Source organism: Eschrichtius robustus, chromosome 6 (genome assembly GCF_028021215.1).
Source record: "Eschrichtius robustus isolate mEscRob2 chromosome 6, mEscRob2.pri, whole genome shotgun sequence".
Classification (NCBI taxonomy): Eukaryota; Metazoa; Chordata; class Mammalia; order Artiodactyla; family Eschrichtiidae; genus Eschrichtius; species Eschrichtius robustus.
In genome coordinates this window covers 15,906,848-15,924,826 of record NC_090829.1, presented here as the reverse complement: position 1 = coordinate 15,924,826, position 17,979 = coordinate 15,906,848, and the positions used below count along the sequence as shown (strand labels likewise).

Sequence of the window (17,979 nt, the reverse complement as noted above, 5' to 3'; positions counted from 1 at the left end):
GAGGAGGGTCCTAGCGGTCCTGTGGAGGGGCTACTGGCCGAGCTGCCTTTTGACTTTCACGGCCTTAGGCACTTTTGCCTTCCCGGGGACTTTGCTCCTTCCTTCATTAAAAAGCAATATATATATACACACAAATATATATAATGTATGTAAATTATATTTTATAACTGTATTGTTATAAAGATGAAGACAATACAGGCTGGATTCATTATTATATATCATTATTATTATATTCATTTTTTTCTTTTGATTTTAAAAGAAATTAAAATTTAAAAAGTTAAAAAACAAAAACATTTTTCTGGGCCTCTAAAAGTCCTGTGGGTTCCGGGGTCTGTGTCTGCTGTCCCAGCGGGTAATGGGCCTAGTTGATGAGGCTCTGGAGGCCCTAGGAACTCAACGGGGCTTGGGCTTACGGGGCAGGGAATGGAGAGCTATTGTGGTTCCTACGGTGGGCACCGATGGGATCAAAGACCCCAGAGTTTGCAGGAGACAGGCCTGTGGGCCCCGGCCAGGGCAGGGATGGCAGTTGCAGCAGGGCCCGCAGACTTGGATGCAGCTCTGTGAGTGGAAGGGCAGGGCAGGGGAGGGAGGAGCGTCACTGAGCAGTCATGCAGGGCTGCGTGGGATGTGAGTGAGGGGCCTGGGCCAAGCCTGGGCCTAGACACACAGGACAGTGGGAGGGGCGAGCGGACAGAGTAGGCCTGTGGGGTGCAGAAGAGGGAGAGAAGTGGGCCCTGGGTTTCTGTCCAGACGCCCCAGAAGAATATCGGTGCCATCAACACAAAGCAAAATGAAAAGTCGAGTGGGAAGTGATAGTGGAACAGCCAAGTGAAGATGTTTGAAAATGGCTGTTATGTGGGTGGGCCCAGGAGACGCTGGAAGGATCTGGATTCCTGAAGCCCCAAGAGCTACTGGGTTTTCTGGGTCGGACTGTAGAGAGCAGGTGGAGGGCCAGGAGGAGGGGCCTTTCCCCATAGAATCCAAGATGCCACGTATCCCCAGGTAGTGTCCAGGTAACCACCGGGCACCTGGAGAGACAGGGGCAGGATCTTCCACCCCTGTCGAGGTGGTCAGAGTGGGGTCACACAAAGGAGGAAGAGTCAGCACATCCTCTTATATCAGCTCTTCTTTTCTCCTCCAAAACAATGCTGCATGCAGGGGCCTGGGTTCAAATCCCAGCTCTGTCACTTAGCTGAGAGATTCTGGGCCAGCATCCCAGTTTCTTAGTATTGCATTTTTTAACCTGGAAATTATTTGGATGGCCTTTAACCCCTGCATCACCTAGACCAGTGGCCTCAAACTTTAGCAGTAGGGATGTGGTTAATTTGTATTTAAACCATAGCTCATGGAGGTCTTAAAGCCTAGATGATGGAAAATTATAGGCCAGAAATACTGTTGATAAAAATGTACATTACCATACTCTATGTAGAGAGCGAAGCAAACCAACAACTCCACAACAAACTAAGTTGGTAATGATGAAGTGAAGCTAACAATAACTTACTAACAAAGTATTTTCATGGGAAACTGTAGGCCTCCCAGCCATGCTTGCACGTGCACATGTGCAGAGCTCTGGCACTCTGCCAGATGCTGCCAGGGCCTCAGACTTCTGGCAGAACACTGGACTCCATCTTTGCTTAGCTTTAGCAACATGATGATTTTATCATATTAATGCAGTAGAGTTCCACCTTTCGCAAACATTAGGTTCTGTGGTCAAAATGTGAGGTGACACTCTTACATAGTGAAATGTCCCTGAATGCCAGGCAGCTTGGCAAGATGACCTTGCCCTCAGACACCCACTGGGGCACCACCAGTCACCCAGGTGCTCCTTTTGGACGTTTACCTGGGACTGGTCTGAGGGCAGACTTGCTGTAACATCTTTTCTTTCCCTCCCTCCTCTCCCCTGCACTTCTCTCCCTCTCTTTTGTCAAGCATATTGCAAATTAGGTATGCAGTCAGCCTCTAGTAGAGAAACCTGACTAACCTGGCTTAAACAAGGAAGGGCTTTGGTTTTTCAGGTGAGAGAAGTCACGGTAGGACTTGAGGTGGCCCAGCTGCACAGTGATGCCGTCAGGCAGGTCCCAGACCCCTGCTGTCATTCTATTCTGCCTCCTTGTTCTGTGGGTTATCTTCATGCAGCCTGGCTCCATAGGTCACCTCTGCATTCAGGGCAGAAAAAGATAGCAAGAGCTTCCCTAGAATCCCCTCCCCCTCCAGCAGACTGCAGCTTATGTCTTATTGGCCAGAACTGAGTCACACGATCACCGTTATCCTCTAGAGAGGCTGGGAAAGCAGAATTTCACTTTTACAGTTTCCAGGCTGGCAAGGGAGTAGGAGGTTGCCGGTTGGTATTGGGGGAGTCCAATAGCACCTGCTAGCGTTCATAAGTGAAGTGGCCCCATCACGCAACTCTGACCAGGTTTTAGTAATCCTTCCTAATTCACTTCATAGGTTACTCGTAGATAGCTCTTAGATGCCCTCAAAAGTCCATCCCCCAGAACATCTTTCTCTCTAAGAGATGAGGAGAGGGCTGATGCATTGCATCCATTTGTGAGCCTGTGGGAGACCTCTCAGGGAGCTTCAGGCCACACATCCCTGGGCATCTGTGTGGCTTCTGGAAGGATTGACTAATTTTGATGACATTTCACCCCTTGTTTAAAGTTGTAAGGTGCATATTGTTTGGTTGATGTTTCAGAGCACAGTCAGGAAATAAAGGAGCAATTGATAAATATTTGTATTGGGTGGTGACTGGCATAAGCCACTCCCCATTGGGAGGAAAGTGGCCACAGGGACTGTGTAGACTTTGAGACTGAGGTGTCTGAAAGAATCCAGGTACCTGCGCTGTGGCCTCCCAGCCAGCCACCCCTCCTCCGCAGCACTTGGTTGAGCTGCTGGCAAGGCCAGACCGTGCCCAGCGTGTTTTCCAGAGGCTGCTGTCTCCTTCCCCCACAGCATCCACTTGCTGGTCTGAATCCGTAAGTTTTGCCAGCTTCATTTTGCATGCTCATTTGCATGACTTTACCCTGATACTCTCATCTGATGGCTGGTGGTGCAGAGCACAAACAGCAGCTTCATTGTCAAGGGCTTGTCAAGCCCAGCTGCTTTCTGCCACTTGGGGATGCTTCCCCAGCCACAGGCCAAGGCCTGGCCAAGGCTAAAAGAAGACACACATACATTCCTTTTCATGATTTCTCTTCCAGAGAAGAGAATCTTGAGTCAATTCATGCAAATTACCATGCAAATTTCCACAGCACACTTTATTACTGTGTCTTGTCAGAATGTGGATGCAAAATTACGTTTCATAATAAATGCATGTAGCAAAAACGATTTCAACAACTGCCTCAGGAAACATCTCTTTCCTCGGGCATATGCTGGGCCAATGGGAGCTTTTGTGTAGAGGGAGGCGTGTAACGCGCCATCATTCTGCACTGTGTGTCTGAGCCCCTGTTAACACTGGTTAACACCACCTTCTGAAGAAGATAAATGTGGACGCAGCTATGAAATCTATCCTTGTTAAGGTTCCGCCTGTTTTGTATAAAACGAAGTGCCTGCCATTTTTCATAAGCAGTACAGTTGGCAAGTACAGCAACATTAAAGGAATAAATAAGCATTGCCAGGTTTGGGGTGATCTAACCACAGCAGGATGCAGTCCAGCCTCCTCGGAGGGGCATCGAGCAGTACAGGAGGCTCACCCAGCACAGTCGAGGAGGGAAGGGGAGGATCGTGGGGGTCATGTACTGGTAGGAGAGTCTCAGAGTCAACCCTGCTGCTCATGTTGTCTTGATACCCTCTTTACATCCTTGTGGAAAAGTTTCCAGCAAGAATAATTTACTGCTTACCTCATAAGAGGAAACAGAATACAGAGAATGAATGCTGTGGCCAAGACTCCATGGTTCCTTTGGAACACACCTCTTTGAGGGCCAGCCTTTCCTGAAGCTCTGGGAACACTCATTTATTGGGATGTGAATACAGATTACAAGCACAAGGGTTCCCAGGACCAAGTTTCTACAGCATCTTTTGGAAATCCCTCAGTCAGTTGGTCAGTCCTCATTTTGTTTGCACAGAGTACCTTCACGCAGTCTAACTCATTTGATCCAAGAGTCCTTGAAGGAAGCTGTGATTATCCCCATTTTAGAGATAAGAAGCTGAGGGCCGGAGAGGCTGTCATTTTTCCAGGATACTCCCAACACAGTGTTCTTCCAAGCCCATTATACAGCATTCAGAGCCTGCCAAGGCACTGGCAGAGGTCCCTGAAGACAGACCAGGGCCCTCTGGGCACATGACCCCACCCAGGTCCATTTGGGTGGGGCACTCTGCTAGCTGCATGCCAGATCCTCTAGGCCTGGCCATGCACTGCCCTAGGAGGCACTGACAGGGAGCCTAGGTTTGCTGGCAGAAATCTGTCCCCCTCCCCCATGGAGGCTCCTGGTCACCTCAGCCTCTTAGCCTCCTGGCCTCACCAGGGCTGTGTGCATACATCGGTCTGGGCTTTACCTTCAAAGCAGAAATGACTCCCTCCCCACTACACACTCATACCCACACAAGCCTCTTACACCTACTACTTTCCACATGCAGATACACAGTTGCATGCACACCTGTGTATCTCCATTCATCATGTGTCTACTCACATACGCTCATACACACATTCCCATCAATACACTCACACACTGTATGACCTGTGCTGACCTTGAGAGGGAATGGAGGTTGTGGCCTACCTGGGTAGCTCGTTGTTCTTTTTGTCTGGTGTCCCCATATTATCCTTTCAGATAATTTCTATTGATCTGTTTTCAAGTTCACTGTTTCATCTGTCATTTGCTGTCTTCTGTTAAGCATTTAAAATTTTCAGATATTGTATTTTTAGTTCTAAATTTATATTTGCTTCTTTATAGTTTCTCTTTCTCTGCTGAGATGCACAGATTAAAATCTGTGTCTTTATTGTGAGCATGTTTTCTTTATATGTTTGAGCATAATTGTATTAGCTGCCTAAAAACGCTTGCTACTTCCAACATCTGGGTCACCTCGGGGTTGGTCTCCATTTATTCTTTTTTTTCTTAAATATGGCTTTTACTTCATATGTATAGTAATTTTGAATTGTATACTACACATTGTGATTAAGACTATGGATTCTGCTTGTTCCTTTCGAATAGTAATTGTTGAACCCAAATTCTCAATTCTCTCCCCCATGGTAGGCAGCAGCTTAAAGTTCTGTTCAGCTTTGTTTGTTTGGTTTTCAGTCTTAGGCTGCTTGTGGTCTCTTTGGGCCAGAGATTTGGGTAGCATTTACATGCAGAATTTGGGATTTCTCATCTCCAGGATTTTCCACATTTTCCGGCTGCTGTGATAGTTTTATGATCTGCCCTCTCATTTTTAACCAGTAAGACTATGGGTTTCTTGCCAAGTTGTAGCCACCCCTCAGCTCCAGCCAGGGCTGCCTTTAGGTGAATAAACAGTCATAAAAACAGGAGCCTTGGGGCTTCCCTGGTGGCGCAGTGGTTGAGAATCTGCCTGCCGATGCAGGGGACACGGGTTCGGGCCCTGGTCTGGGAGGATCCCACATGCCGCGGAGTGACTAGGCCCGTGAGCCACAACTACTGAGCCTGCACGTCTGGAGCCTGTGCTCCGCAACAAGGGAGGCCGCGATAGTGAGAGGCCCGCGCAGCGCGATGAAGAGCGGCCCCCGCTCGCCGCAGCTAGAGAGAGCCCTCGCACAGAAACGAAGACCCAACACAGCCAAAAATAAAATAAAATAAGTAAATAATTAAAGAAAAAAAACCAGGAGCCTTGCCCAGGGCCATTCTCTTCTTTTAAGTGTTGACTACCCTCTAGATTCTACCTGCTTTTGTCACTTTCTAGTGCCTTCAGATAATTGTTTTTTACATTCTGCTCAGAATTTATAATTGTAATCTGTAAGAGGGTTGGTTCTGATTACCAAAATCAGAACACCCCCATTCCCTCCATCTGGGATTTACTCCCCGTACTTCCCATCCTCTACTATTTCCCCATCTTCACCTGCTGGAAAGTTAGTATTCACTCAAGGACTGGCATAGTTGCCTTTCCTCAAGAAATCAATCAGAAGCAAGGTCGCCCTCCTCTTAGAGACCCTCTAACTACAATAGTCCTACGCATCTGTCAGGGACCATAGTTCTGTGTGCTAATCTTAGGTCCTCCACAAGTTTGGAAGTTCAAGGCTGAATCGTGAACTGTGAATAGGTGTTAGCCGTATGGAGGAGCATTTCACGGGAGGGAACAACTCCTTTTAGGCTGGGACCAGGGCATATTTTGGTCTAACACATAGTAAACACTCAAGAGTGAATAAGTGAATGAGTACTACTTATTTACACCATATGCCAGAGAGGAGCTGCCCAGGAAAGACTGTGACCACCTTCTCCCTGCAGATCTGGCCTGTCTGGGAGCAATGGGCTCCAGCTGGCAGTAGCGTAGGGCCAACTGCTTATGCCTTGTGTCTGGAAAAATAAATGACGCCAAGGAGCTAGAAAATTTCTGGTAACCAAGGCCATCTTAAAAGTTCTTGTTTCTGTTCTGCCCTTAGAGAGCTGACTTTTGTTGTTGTTGTTAAAATGCAAATGAACTTCCTCCTACGTGGACTCTGCCGAGCTGTTATGGCTCATGACCCTAGATTCTGACAGGAGGGAGCCAGGCAGGATGTGATCCCCACACACACACTCAGTGACAGCTTCAGAAATGAAGGGACTTCAGGAAGCAGAGGGAATACAGCTCAACAGTCAGGAGCAGGGGCTTTGCAGTCAGGGAGACCTGGGTTCTAACCCTGCCTCTGCCACCCCCACCTGTATGACCTCAGTTCTGAGAGAGCCTTGGTTTTTTCATCCGTGATTAGCCCCTTCTGCAGGCATGGGCATCTCCCTGTCTCTCACCCCAGGCAAGGAATCTGCCCCTCCTCCTGGATACCACAGCTTCCTCAGACCAATTACGGCAGGAGCTCAGAATCTACGCAGCTGTTTGCAAACTTTACTGCACAAATGAGTTATCTGAGGGCTTGTCTGGAATCCTGACTCCCAGACTGACACCCCAGAGATTGTGATTCTGTCTGTCTGGGCTGGGCTCGGCAATCTGCATATTTAACAAGCTTCTGATGTGATTCTGAAGCAAGTGGTCCATGCACTACGTGTTGAGAATTACCAAATCACTGGCCAGTGGGAGAGACTGACTAGTATGAGATCTTTCCAGTTTAGAAGAGAAACTGTTAAATGAGGGGCCCTGAGGCCAAGCTGAGGGCTCAGAAGATGACTGGATTCAGCAGAGGAGCTGAATCTTGATCTCTGATTAGGTTTTAACCATGTGGAAGAGCATTAGAAAAGGCACAGAAACACAAAGTGACTTGTGTGTGTAGAGTCCTGACCACAGTATTATTACTAAAGTATAAAGTGCAAGCTGGGAAAGAGGGGAATGAGGTCAAAGGAAGCAAGGGGCGGGCCCTTTGCAGGCCAAGCTGAAGTGTTTGGATTGTTTCCTGGGGGCAGTAGGGAGTGATATGGTCAGATTTATGTTTTAGAAAGATAACACTGGTGCTGATGAGAGATTATTTATCCAGGGAGAACCTCAGGGCAGAGAGACCAGTCAGGAAGCTGTTGAGGCTATTCAGGTAAAAGAAGTTGGAGGACTGAACTGGGGCAGTGCTGGTGGGGATGGAGAGAAGCAGACAGGTGAAAACACTCAGGAGGCAAAGTATCAGCTCAGTGATTTCTCTGCTGTGAGGGCGTGGACGAGAGAGCAAGGGAAGAGGAGGAACTCAGGAGGGCTTCTGGAGGCTTGGGCACCTATGGAGGTGGAGGTGCCATTCATCGAGATGGGGAAAGTAGAAGAAGTAAGTCTGGAGGGGGATGATGGGCTCCGGGTGGGACACATATGTTTAGTGAGAGGTCTAGAGGACACGTGGATGGACATGTCCAGTAAGCGGTCAGATACCTGGATCTGGGGCTCAGGACAGAGGTGAGGCCTGGAATGTAGGTTGGGAAGCCAGCAGCACATCCTTTTTGAAGCTGTGACATGAAATGAGGCCCCCTGACACAAAACAGAAGGGAACACCAACATTTTAGGGACAGAGAAAGGAAGAGGATCCTGTAAGAGGCCAATAAGGAACAGCAGTTAGAGAGGCAGGGAGAGCCAGAGACAAGTCATGTCACGAAAGCAAAGGAAGGAAGAGTGTCAAGGAAGAGATTGGTCCACGGGGTCAAGTACATCTAGTAGAGTCTGGCCTATAGAGTGTCCTTACAATTTGGAGATGAATGGCCATGGCGACCACAGCCAGAGCAGCCTCAGTGGGCAGAGGGGCAGGAGTCAGACCACTGAGCAGTGGGTGAGAAGAGAGGAAGTGGGGACAGCTGGTTTGGGCCCTTTTCCAAGAAGCATACCAAGGGAATGGAGGTGAGAGATTGGCAGAGAGCTGGAGAGCCACTTAGTGACAGGGAAGGGTTGTTTTTTAAGGATGCAAGAATTTTAAGAATGTTTCTTGGATGAAAGGAAAGAGTGAGTAGAGAATGAGGGGTTGAGAAAAGAGAAGAGAACCTTGATGGCTGAGAGGCTCAGGGCCAAGAGAACCCCAAGGAGAGGCTCGCTTTGACAGAAGGAGCAAATGCTCAGAGCCTGGAGGGATGGGGATACGGCTGGACACACGTAGACAACTTTGCAAATATCTTTGTATCCTGGCTCTGCCATTTCCAGCTGTTGACGCTGAGCAAGTAATTTAGCATCTCTTATACAGTTGACCCTTGAACAACGTGGGTCTAAACTGGGCTGGTCCACTTACATGCAATTGTTTTCAGTAGTAAATACTACAGTACTACAGCATCTGCAGTTGGTTGAACAGAGGAACCGAAGTGCGTATACAGAGGACCGACTATAAGTTACACACGGGTTTTCCACTGTGTGGATGGTCGGCACCCCTAACCCCCACGTTGCTCAGGGATCAACTTTACTCAGTCTTCTTAGCAGAAACTTATAAATAAATACTAAAGTGCATAACTCATGGCACAGGTTATCGGGATTAAGTTAAGTAATGCATATAAAGTACTTACCTGGCACATGATAAGCACTCAGATGCTTAGTCATTGTTACTGTAGTTATTGTTGTTATATTAGAGGGTAAGAGCAAGGAATTGAAGTGGTTTGTACTTAGTGTTGTAAAGTAGATTTGAGGCCATCTTCTGAGAGTGAGTCTCGCTGAGGATGAAGCAGGGACAAAACAGGAGGATGTTATGAATTGTTACTGACGTGGATGGAAACAGGAGGTGGTCAAAGACAAGTCACATGTTTTTATATATCACAGACTTACCATTTCTGGTGCGCCTATATTCCTTCTTTAAAGAGCCAAACTTCCATCTGTAAAATGTCCCTTCAGCCTAAGGCATTTCCTGTAATGAGGGCTCACTGGTGACAAATGATCACAGTTTTCCCTTATCTGAAAATGTTTTTGTTTTGCCCTCAGGTGTTGAAGGGAGTTTTCACTGGCTTTACAATTCTAGGCTGACATGATGGGGATGATGGTGGTTTGTTTCTTTTAGAATTTTAAAGATGTTGCTCCATTGTCTTCTGTCCTCAATTGTTTCTGAAGGGAAATCAGCCGTCATTCCTGTCACTGTTTACTTGTATGTATTGTGTCTTTCTGTTTCCTAGCTGCTGTTACGGTTTTCTCTTTACCTTTAGTTTTCAGCAATTTGACTATGACTTGTGTGGGTGTGGTTTCCTTTGTATCCTGTTTTAGGTTCACTGAGCTTCTTGAAGCTGTGGGTTGATGTTTCTAATCAAATTGAGAGAATATCTGACCATTGGTTTTTGTTTGTTTTTGTTTGTTTGTTTGTTTGTTTGTTTGTGTTTACTCTTTCTGAAACCCCAACTACATGTGTATCAGGTCTTTATATTGCCCTAGAAGTTCTTGAAGTTCTGTTCATGTTTATTCTATCTTTTTAAAATCTGTGCTTCAGCTTGAACAATTTCTTTTGGACTGTCTTCAAGTTTACTGCCCTTTCCTTGGCATTTTTATTTCAGGCATTGTGTTTTTTTGTGTTAAGATTTCTGGGTTTCGTTTTAGTCTCCATATATCTCTTGAAATTCACCCATCATACTCATCTTTTTCCTTTATATTTTTAACACAGTTATAATAATTATCTTAAAGTTCTTGTCTGCTAATCCAACATCTGAGTCATCTGGGTATCTGTTTCTATTGAGTTTTTTCCCATTAATTATGGCTTAAATTTCCTGCCTCTTCATGTCTAATCCTTTTTTATTGTGTAGTGGACATTGTGAATAATAAGTTTTAGAGATTCATAGATTCTGTTACCTTCCTCTGAAGAGTGCTGAGTTTTATTTCAATGGGGAATTAAATTATGGGCAACTAATCCTTTTTTTTTTGGAAGGGTTTACTTACCATGGGTTTCTTTTTGTTTTTTTGTTTTTTTGTTTAAATAGATCTTTATTGGAGTATAATTGCTTCACAATACTGTGTTAGTTTCTGTTGTACACCAAAGGGAATCAGCCATATGCATACATATGCCCCCGTATCCCCTCCCTCTTGAGCCTCCCTCCCATCCTCCCTATCCCACCCCTCTAGGTCATCACAAAGCACCGAGCTGATCTCCCCGTGCTATGCTGCTACTTCCCACTAGCTATCTGTTTTACATTTGGTAGTGTATATATGTCGATGCTACTCTCACTTCGCCCCAGCCTCCCCCTCCCACCCCGTGTCCTCAAGTCCATTCTCTATGTCTACATCTTTATTCCTGCCTTGCAACTAGGTTCATCAGTACCATTTGTTTTTGTTTTGTTTTTTTTAGATTCCATATATATGCGCGTTAGAATACGGTATTTGTTTTTCTCTTTCTGACTTACCTCACTCTGTATGACAGACTCTAGGTCCATCCGCCTCACTACAGATAACTCAATTTCGTTTCTTTTTATGGCTGAGTAATATTCCATTGTATATATGTGCCACATCTTCTGGGCGGAAGACCTAAATAGACATTTCACCAAGGAAGACATACAGATGACCAAGGGGCACATGAAAAGATGCTCAACATCACTAATTATATATCACATATCTGATTTGCACAAATGCAAATATATCTGATTTGCACAAATGCAAATCAGAACTACAGTGAGGTATCACCTCACACTGGTCAGAATGGCTGTTATCAAAAAATCTAGAAACAATAAATGCTGGAGAGGGTGTGGTGAAAAAGGAACCCTCCTGCACTGTTGGTGGGAATGTAAATTGATACAGCCACTGTGGAAAACAGTATGGAGGTTCCTTAAAAATCTAAAAATAGAACTACTGTACGACCCAGCAATCCCACTACTGGGCATATACCCTGAGAAAACCATAATTCAAAAAGAGACATGTACCACAGTGTTCATTGCAGCACTATTTACAATAGCCAGGACATGGAACCTACTTACCATGTTTAAAGTTTGTTAAGATAGGTCTATTTTGGTTTTTTTCCTTAGTCCTCTGACATAACCCTTAGTCCTGAGATGATGCCCTTTTTCCCAAAGCTGGCCCTTCTGGGGTTCTCACGAAATGCCTGAGGTGTTTACCAAGTCCTTCTAACTTGGTGGGACTAGGAAGCTACCTCAGGGGAAAAACTGGTTAAGCATAGGATCTCACTTCGTTTTCTTCCCTTCCTTTAGAGGTTATAACCCCTCCATTTTCTGCCTGCTTTTGGTCACTTTTCAGTGATTGCAAATTGTTATTTGTTGTATTTGTGCAGAGTTTATAATAGTTATCTGTGGGTGGGTTAGTTTGATGCAAACTACTTAGCCATCACTGGAAGCGAAACTTAGGGAGATGTTTTTGAGCAGAGCTGATGGCTCAGCCACATCCAAGGACAGTGCCTGTGCTTTGGCACCAGTGTGTGCAGCTGTGGGAAGGTCTTCAGTGGCTCAACGGCCTGGCTGGGTGGGAAGTGTGGCCAGAACAGGTCTGAGAGACTGGGCACTTAAGGAACCAGGTGTTTCTCTCATGTAGAAGAAGCGTGAAAGTGGGAATAGAGGTGGGAGAGAGCTGGAGAGATAGGAAGTTGGTCCTTTCAGCCTTACTTTCATCATTACCACTGATCTGCTATTGTGAGGGGTAATAAAGTATGTGAGTGTTCAGTAAAGGGTGTTTATGATTATGGAGGCCACTGGGTTGAGCTTTACCAGAGCTTGATCCACAAGGCACAATCCTTGTCATGTCATCTGGTGACTTCTCTGTCCTCCATGGAAGCACACGTGAGGCGAGATGGGGTTGTCGTTGTTACATTATCATCAGGAACATCACTGTCACCACCCATGCTGCCTACCCTTGAGGGGTATGTTTCTCCGTGGTTCTTTGCTCTATTAGTTAGGATAGAGCTAGGCTGTATTAAAAGAAACTGCAAATAACAGTGGCTTAAGCGAAATAGAAGTCCTGTTCTCTGTCACACAACAGTCTGGGCGTAAGGGGTTGCTGCTGAGGGGGCTCTACAGGCAGGAACTCAGGCTTCCTCTGTCTGGTTCATCTGTCGCCACTACTCTGTCACCTTCATCTGGTTGGTCCAATATGACTTATTACCACCTGTCTTTATTCCAAACAGTGGGAAAGGGAAAGGGGCAGCTGTGGGTACATCGCCCCTCCCCATGAAGGACCCATCCCAGAAGATGCAGATGTCACCTTCACATCCCACTGACCAGAGAACTTAGCCACCCAGCTACAAAGGAAGCTGGGAAATACAGTCTTTATTTGGGGCAGGCATGAGTTCATCTATACGTTTGGAGTCCTAATACTATAGAAAGGGAGACTCCATGTTGGGGGACAGCTAGCAGTCCCTGCTACCAATCTTGAGGTCATGCACCGGGTTTTTTAGCTCAAGGGTCCCTTTACGGAAGGAGCTTGGGAGTCCCTGGGGAGGCCACTGAGCACTGGAGTTGAGAGATGTCCGCCTGCTCTGTCCATTTCTCCGTGACAGCAGACAAGGATCACTGCTCTAACAGATACCAATAAATGGAGGTAGTGTGACTGTTAAGGAACAAGGCTCAGTCCACAAGCCGCTCGTCAATTCCAGACTTATTCTCCAGTGGCTACACCATGCAGGAAAGGTGTGCAAAGCTGGGGTTGAAAGAGCCCAAGTGATGCCAAGATTTTACGCTGATCCTCCCAGCTCTGCCTCTGATTGACAAAGTCACGCTAGGTGTGTGCTTTAACTTTCCAGGTCTCCAGAGTAGGGGATTGAGTTGTAGCTAAGGTGTTTGCTTAGCACGCGTGTTGTAGAATTGTGTGATTCCTTGACACTCCCTATCTTTGCACTAAAGCAAGCTTCCAGGAGGACGCAGCCACCTTAACTCCTTTGTGGAATGGGTGAGGATGGGAGTGTACATGCACCTGCTTGAAGTCAGCTGGGGGGCCTGCAGACATGGGTTTTTCTATTTCCTTGGGCTTCCTTGGTTGTGTAGTCAGAAGTCACCGCACAATTTTCCTTTCAATGAAGCTTATTTTTCAACCCTATTTTTCTTTCAAAATGCTTTATTTATGCTTCTAGAACTATTATATGTTCATTGTAGAAAATAGAGAAAAGTATAATGAAAGAAGCAAAAAAAAAATAAAGCACCCACAGTGTCAGTACTCAGACACCAGCACTATTAAGGCCTTAGTGTAGTCCCTTCACGTCAATGTCTAAGAAAATATGAAAAATACTTGTATCTCTACTTCAGTTAATCAAGTTGGGATCACACTATACGTGATGTTTTGTAACCTGCTTTCTTTCACCTGATGACCATTTCCCGAAATCCTTAAGTATTTTTCAAGGACGTGATTTTTAATGGCTGCCAAGGTTTCTAATCATTTGGATGAACCACAGTGTCCTTAACCAGTGCCCTGACATTCAGGCTGTGTCGGAGTCTCCATTATTATTAATTACATAGCAGTGACTGTTTCACGCTGACAGCATCTTGCTCCCGTCACAAACACTGGGTGCGGGTTCGGCCCAGACAGGTTGGAGGCCTGCCCCAAGCCACACAGCAAGTGAGTGGTGGGTCCCAGCCATCTGGCCCAACTGCGCCTCCTAGTGCCAGGACAGAGGAGGCACGGGTGTGACCTAGACAGTTGGCTTCCAGTGTGTCGGTCTGGGTAGAAAAGAGCCGGTGGGTTTCGCAACGAGATGCTGCTGTGGGTGGCTGTGATGTCCCTGGGGAAAGCCAGCTGCTCTCTGCCCTCCCCCGCGGCAAACCGCCCTGCCCCCGCTCCACCTCCTGGGCAGTGGTGATCCCCCGCCAGGCGCTTGAGTTCCAGGGCTGAGGAGAAAAGCTTTGGGAGCCTCGAGTGGAGGCAGGGAGGGAAGGAGGCAGGCGGGGCCCGGCAGGCTGGGGCAGGGAGACCACCTCGCTCCTGCTCCTCCAGGCCCCCACCTGAGCGGGGCAGGAGATACACGTTCCAGTGGCCCTGCCGCTGGGGAAGCCTCCTCACCCGCTCTTTCCTCTCCTTTCCAAAGCACTTTTCTCTTCCTCTCCAAAAAGTATCACTCCCTAAAAAACCTATCCTCATCCTTGTTTAGCTCAAACTCAGTCCCTCTGAGAGGGGCAAGAGGGTTCACTGTTGAGCTGGGGGTGGGGCAGCAGAGCAGAACCCACCTAAGGCTCGGCGTGGGTGACCCCTTTTGCTGGCTGTGTCCCCGCCTGGGTGACTCAGCTTTTGCCCCTTTGCCTGAGACCTTTTGGGTTTGACCGTTCTGTGCTTTTCTCTAACAGGCAACCATTGGGATTGACTTCTTGTCAAAAACCATGTACTTGGAGGACCGTACGGTGAGTGCCTGACTTGAGACCTGGGAGGACGGGGAGGGCTCCTTGGGACCTATCACCTGGGGCCCGTGCTGGGCACCGCTGAGAGCCTGTGCGTGGCCAGCGTCCCAGAGCCGGGCCCTCCCTCAGCCCCCACTCCCACCACGAGGACCTCACTGCCCCCTGAGCCTCCTCCCTCCCTGTGACAGGTGCGACTGCAGCTCTGGGACACAGCCGGCCAGGAGAGGTTCCGCAGTCTGATCCCCAGCTACATCCGGGACTCCACGGTGGCCGTGGTGGTGTACGACATCACAAGTGAGTGTGGGGCCTGGGTGCTGGGCGGGGGGCAGCTCGCAGGGGCTCCGGGGCCCAGGTGCGGCCCCAGCCAGGCTGCAGAGTGTGTGTGTGTGTGTGTGTGTGTGTGTGTGTGTGTGTGTGTGTGTGTGTGTGTGTGTGAAGATGGGAGAAGACGCTGGTCCCCAGGCCAACCGTGACCTGGCAGCCGTGGTTTTGTCAGCAGCATCCCAGTTCCTTACCGGGTTCCCTGGGAGGGGAGGCCCAGCGGGTCCAGGAGGGCCTTGGGTGGCCTGCACTTCTCACACACTGTGGCTCTTCTGGCCAAATCGGCTGTTCTCAAGAGCGACGCACAGCCCTGAGGGAGGCTCGTGGGGCTGGGGTGAGGGCTAGGGCCTGGTGCAGAGCCCCACTGCCCAGGCAGGTGTCAGGGCACACACCTGGCAAGCCCCTGGGCTGCAGTCATGGGCGTGGTGGGAGGCTGCCCCAGCCGGCTGCCTCTGGCTCTGACCGCAGGCTCCCTGCACAGCTGAGAGCAGGTGGGAGCTGGGCCCCGAGGAGGCCTGGGCTCCTGCAGCCTGACGCTGCGCAGAAGGGAGACCAGGCTGCGAGAAGCCCAGGTTTCCAGGAAAGGGCGCCTCCGCTCCCCTTGGGCCTGCGGGCCGCTCAGTGGTGGGCGTCGCCCTGTGACTGCTCTTCTGTGAGGCCTGCCACAGCTTCTGACAGAGGCGAGAGCTGCCCTGAAACACCTGGCCTCTCCGGGCTTTTATCTGCTCCTGGGGCCGCCTTCCCCCTCCCCTGACTTTCAGGGCCTGAGGGTGCTCTTCAGAAACCCCTCTGAGCTCCTGTCAGTGGGAGGCAGCTCTGCAGGGCCCTCCTGCCCTGGGAGCTGCTGCGGTCCAACACACACACTGTGTCACTGTTTCCAAGCTCGGCCAAGTCTACTGCACCCATTTCTCACTCTGCTGTGAGCCTCCAAAGTCAGGTCCGACTCTCAGGTGGGCCCTAGGACCACTAGTAGGAAGTCATGACCCAGCGGCCTTCCAGATGCTGTGACTTCTCTCCCCAGAGGGTGGCTCAGCACATGAGGGGCCTTCGGGGACCCCGGGCACAGCTCCACACACAGGTGCGGGCGTCCTCGGGAGGACCCAGGCCCACTGGACTGTGCTCCCGCCCCGCCCAGGTGTCTGAGGGTGCACACTCCCCTCCCTCCTGCTCCTGGTCTTCCTCCCTTCCCACCCTCCCCCTCTCCTGCCAGGGCTGCTGCTCACGCCCTGTTTTATCTGCACTTTCCACCTCCAGATCTCAACTCCTTCCAACAGACCTCTAAGTGGATCGATGATGTCAGAACAGAGAGGGGCAGCGACGTCATCATCATGCTGGTGGGCAACAAGACGGACCTGGCTGACAAGAGGTAGGTGCAGGGGGCTGCAGGCCGGGCCCGCTCCATGCCTCTGCAGCTCCTCCTGTACAGGGAGTACTGGGATTTGTGGGTAAGCAGCCCCTGTGAGCTACCCCCTGCCCAGCATCCTGTCTGACCTGTCCCCCTGCATCTGGGAAGGACCCCCTTGGGGCACCGGAGGCTTTGAAAGCACCTGGTAGACGCCTCTCCACAGGTGTGTCATGTCTGAAGCCCCACCTTCCAGGCTGGCAGGGGCAGGGCAGGCCTCCACGCGTGGCCTGAGTGGAGCCGTATGCGCCCGGCTGGCCCAGCAGTGCGTGGTCTGGGCCCAGCCTCAGTGCAGACACAGACACAGCAGCCCTCGGGCTCCCACCGGCCCTGCCCCTGTGAAATGCCTGTGCTGACGTGGGTGTGGGTGTGAAGGGCCTGGTCCTTCGCTGTGTCTGAGTGTGACGCTCTCCCTGAAGAGGCTGCTGCACACCGTCGTCCAGGCGCAGGGCTGACCCCAGCGCCCTTCCCTGCACTGGTCCACTCATCTCATGGGGCAGATAGAGCAATGAGTCATGGACTGAGGGCTTCCTGAGATGTACTCTGACCGTTCAGGGAATAATCCGGATTAGAGGCTGTTTTATTTGAATCTTGTCCTCGAAGTGAAGAAACGGAGTTCAAAGCCCAGCTCCTTTGCAGTAGGTGACCTTGGGGCCATTACTTTTAACCTCAGTGTTCTCATTTGGAAAATGGGGCTGATGGTACTACCCAGAGAGACGGTCTGTGGCTGGCAGCGCTTTACGAATGTTGGCTCTGGCCGTGGTGACACTGGGAAAGGGACAGCAGCCACCTGCCTCAGGGCCTGCTCCCAACCTGGACGGAGCTGCCAAGGAGTAGGGAGGGGCTGGTGTCCCGCTGTGCCCTGTGCCCCCTGCGCCCTGAGGGAGCTCTGGGGTCCAGCCCTGACCTCAGGGCTGACTGAGGGGCCCCCATCATCTGAGGCTGCTCCCTCCGCCCCCACCAGGGGCTGCTTCCCTACTGAACTTGTCCCCTCTCGCCTCCCCTCCAGGCAGATAACCATCGAGGAGGGGGAGCAGCGCGCCAAAGAACTGAGCGTTATGTTCATCGAGACCAGCGCGAAGACCGGCTACAACGTGAAGCAGGTGGGGTCCGCCGCCTTTGGCCAAGGGGCTAGAGACGAGGTGGGGCCGTCGACCCACCAGATGGGGAGCGAGTAGCCTCCAGAGCTCTACTGCTGGCCCTCAGGGTATCGGGGCTATGGGATCAGCCACCAACTTCCAGGAGGCCGAGAGAGGTAGCATTCCCCTGCTTCTTACCTCACGTGGGGTGGACGTGCAGGAGAGTCTCTCCAATCAGCATTTTGGGGTTCCTGCCTTGTGCTTGGCAAGTGCTCAGGGCTGTGGCGGTCCAGGCAGGCTTGGAGAAAAGAGCCCACCCACGGTGCGGTCCGAGCTCGCGGTGGGGGGAGGCCTGGGAGTCAGAAGCCTCAGAGGAGCCGTAGAGGGGGTGGGGTTA

At 49.9% G+C, this 17,979-nt stretch overlaps 1 protein-coding gene across 1 annotated transcript in view; it reads left to right on the top strand.

The window, feature by feature from the left end:
* The window catches only part of RAB6B (RAB6B, member RAS oncogene family), a 55,311-nt gene that overhangs the window by 33,087 nt on the left and 4,245 nt on the right, over nucleotides 1-17,979 (top strand). Inside the window, exons 3-6 of the mRNA XM_068547314.1 lie at nucleotides 14,730-14,783; nucleotides 14,969-15,074; nucleotides 16,356-16,467; nucleotides 17,513-17,606. Of these exons, the coding sequence (XP_068403415.1) occupies nucleotides 14,730-14,783; nucleotides 14,969-15,074; nucleotides 16,356-16,467; nucleotides 17,513-17,606 (366 nt within the window). The remainder of the gene's footprint in view (nucleotides 1-14,729; nucleotides 14,784-14,968; nucleotides 15,075-16,355; nucleotides 16,468-17,512; nucleotides 17,607-17,979) is intronic.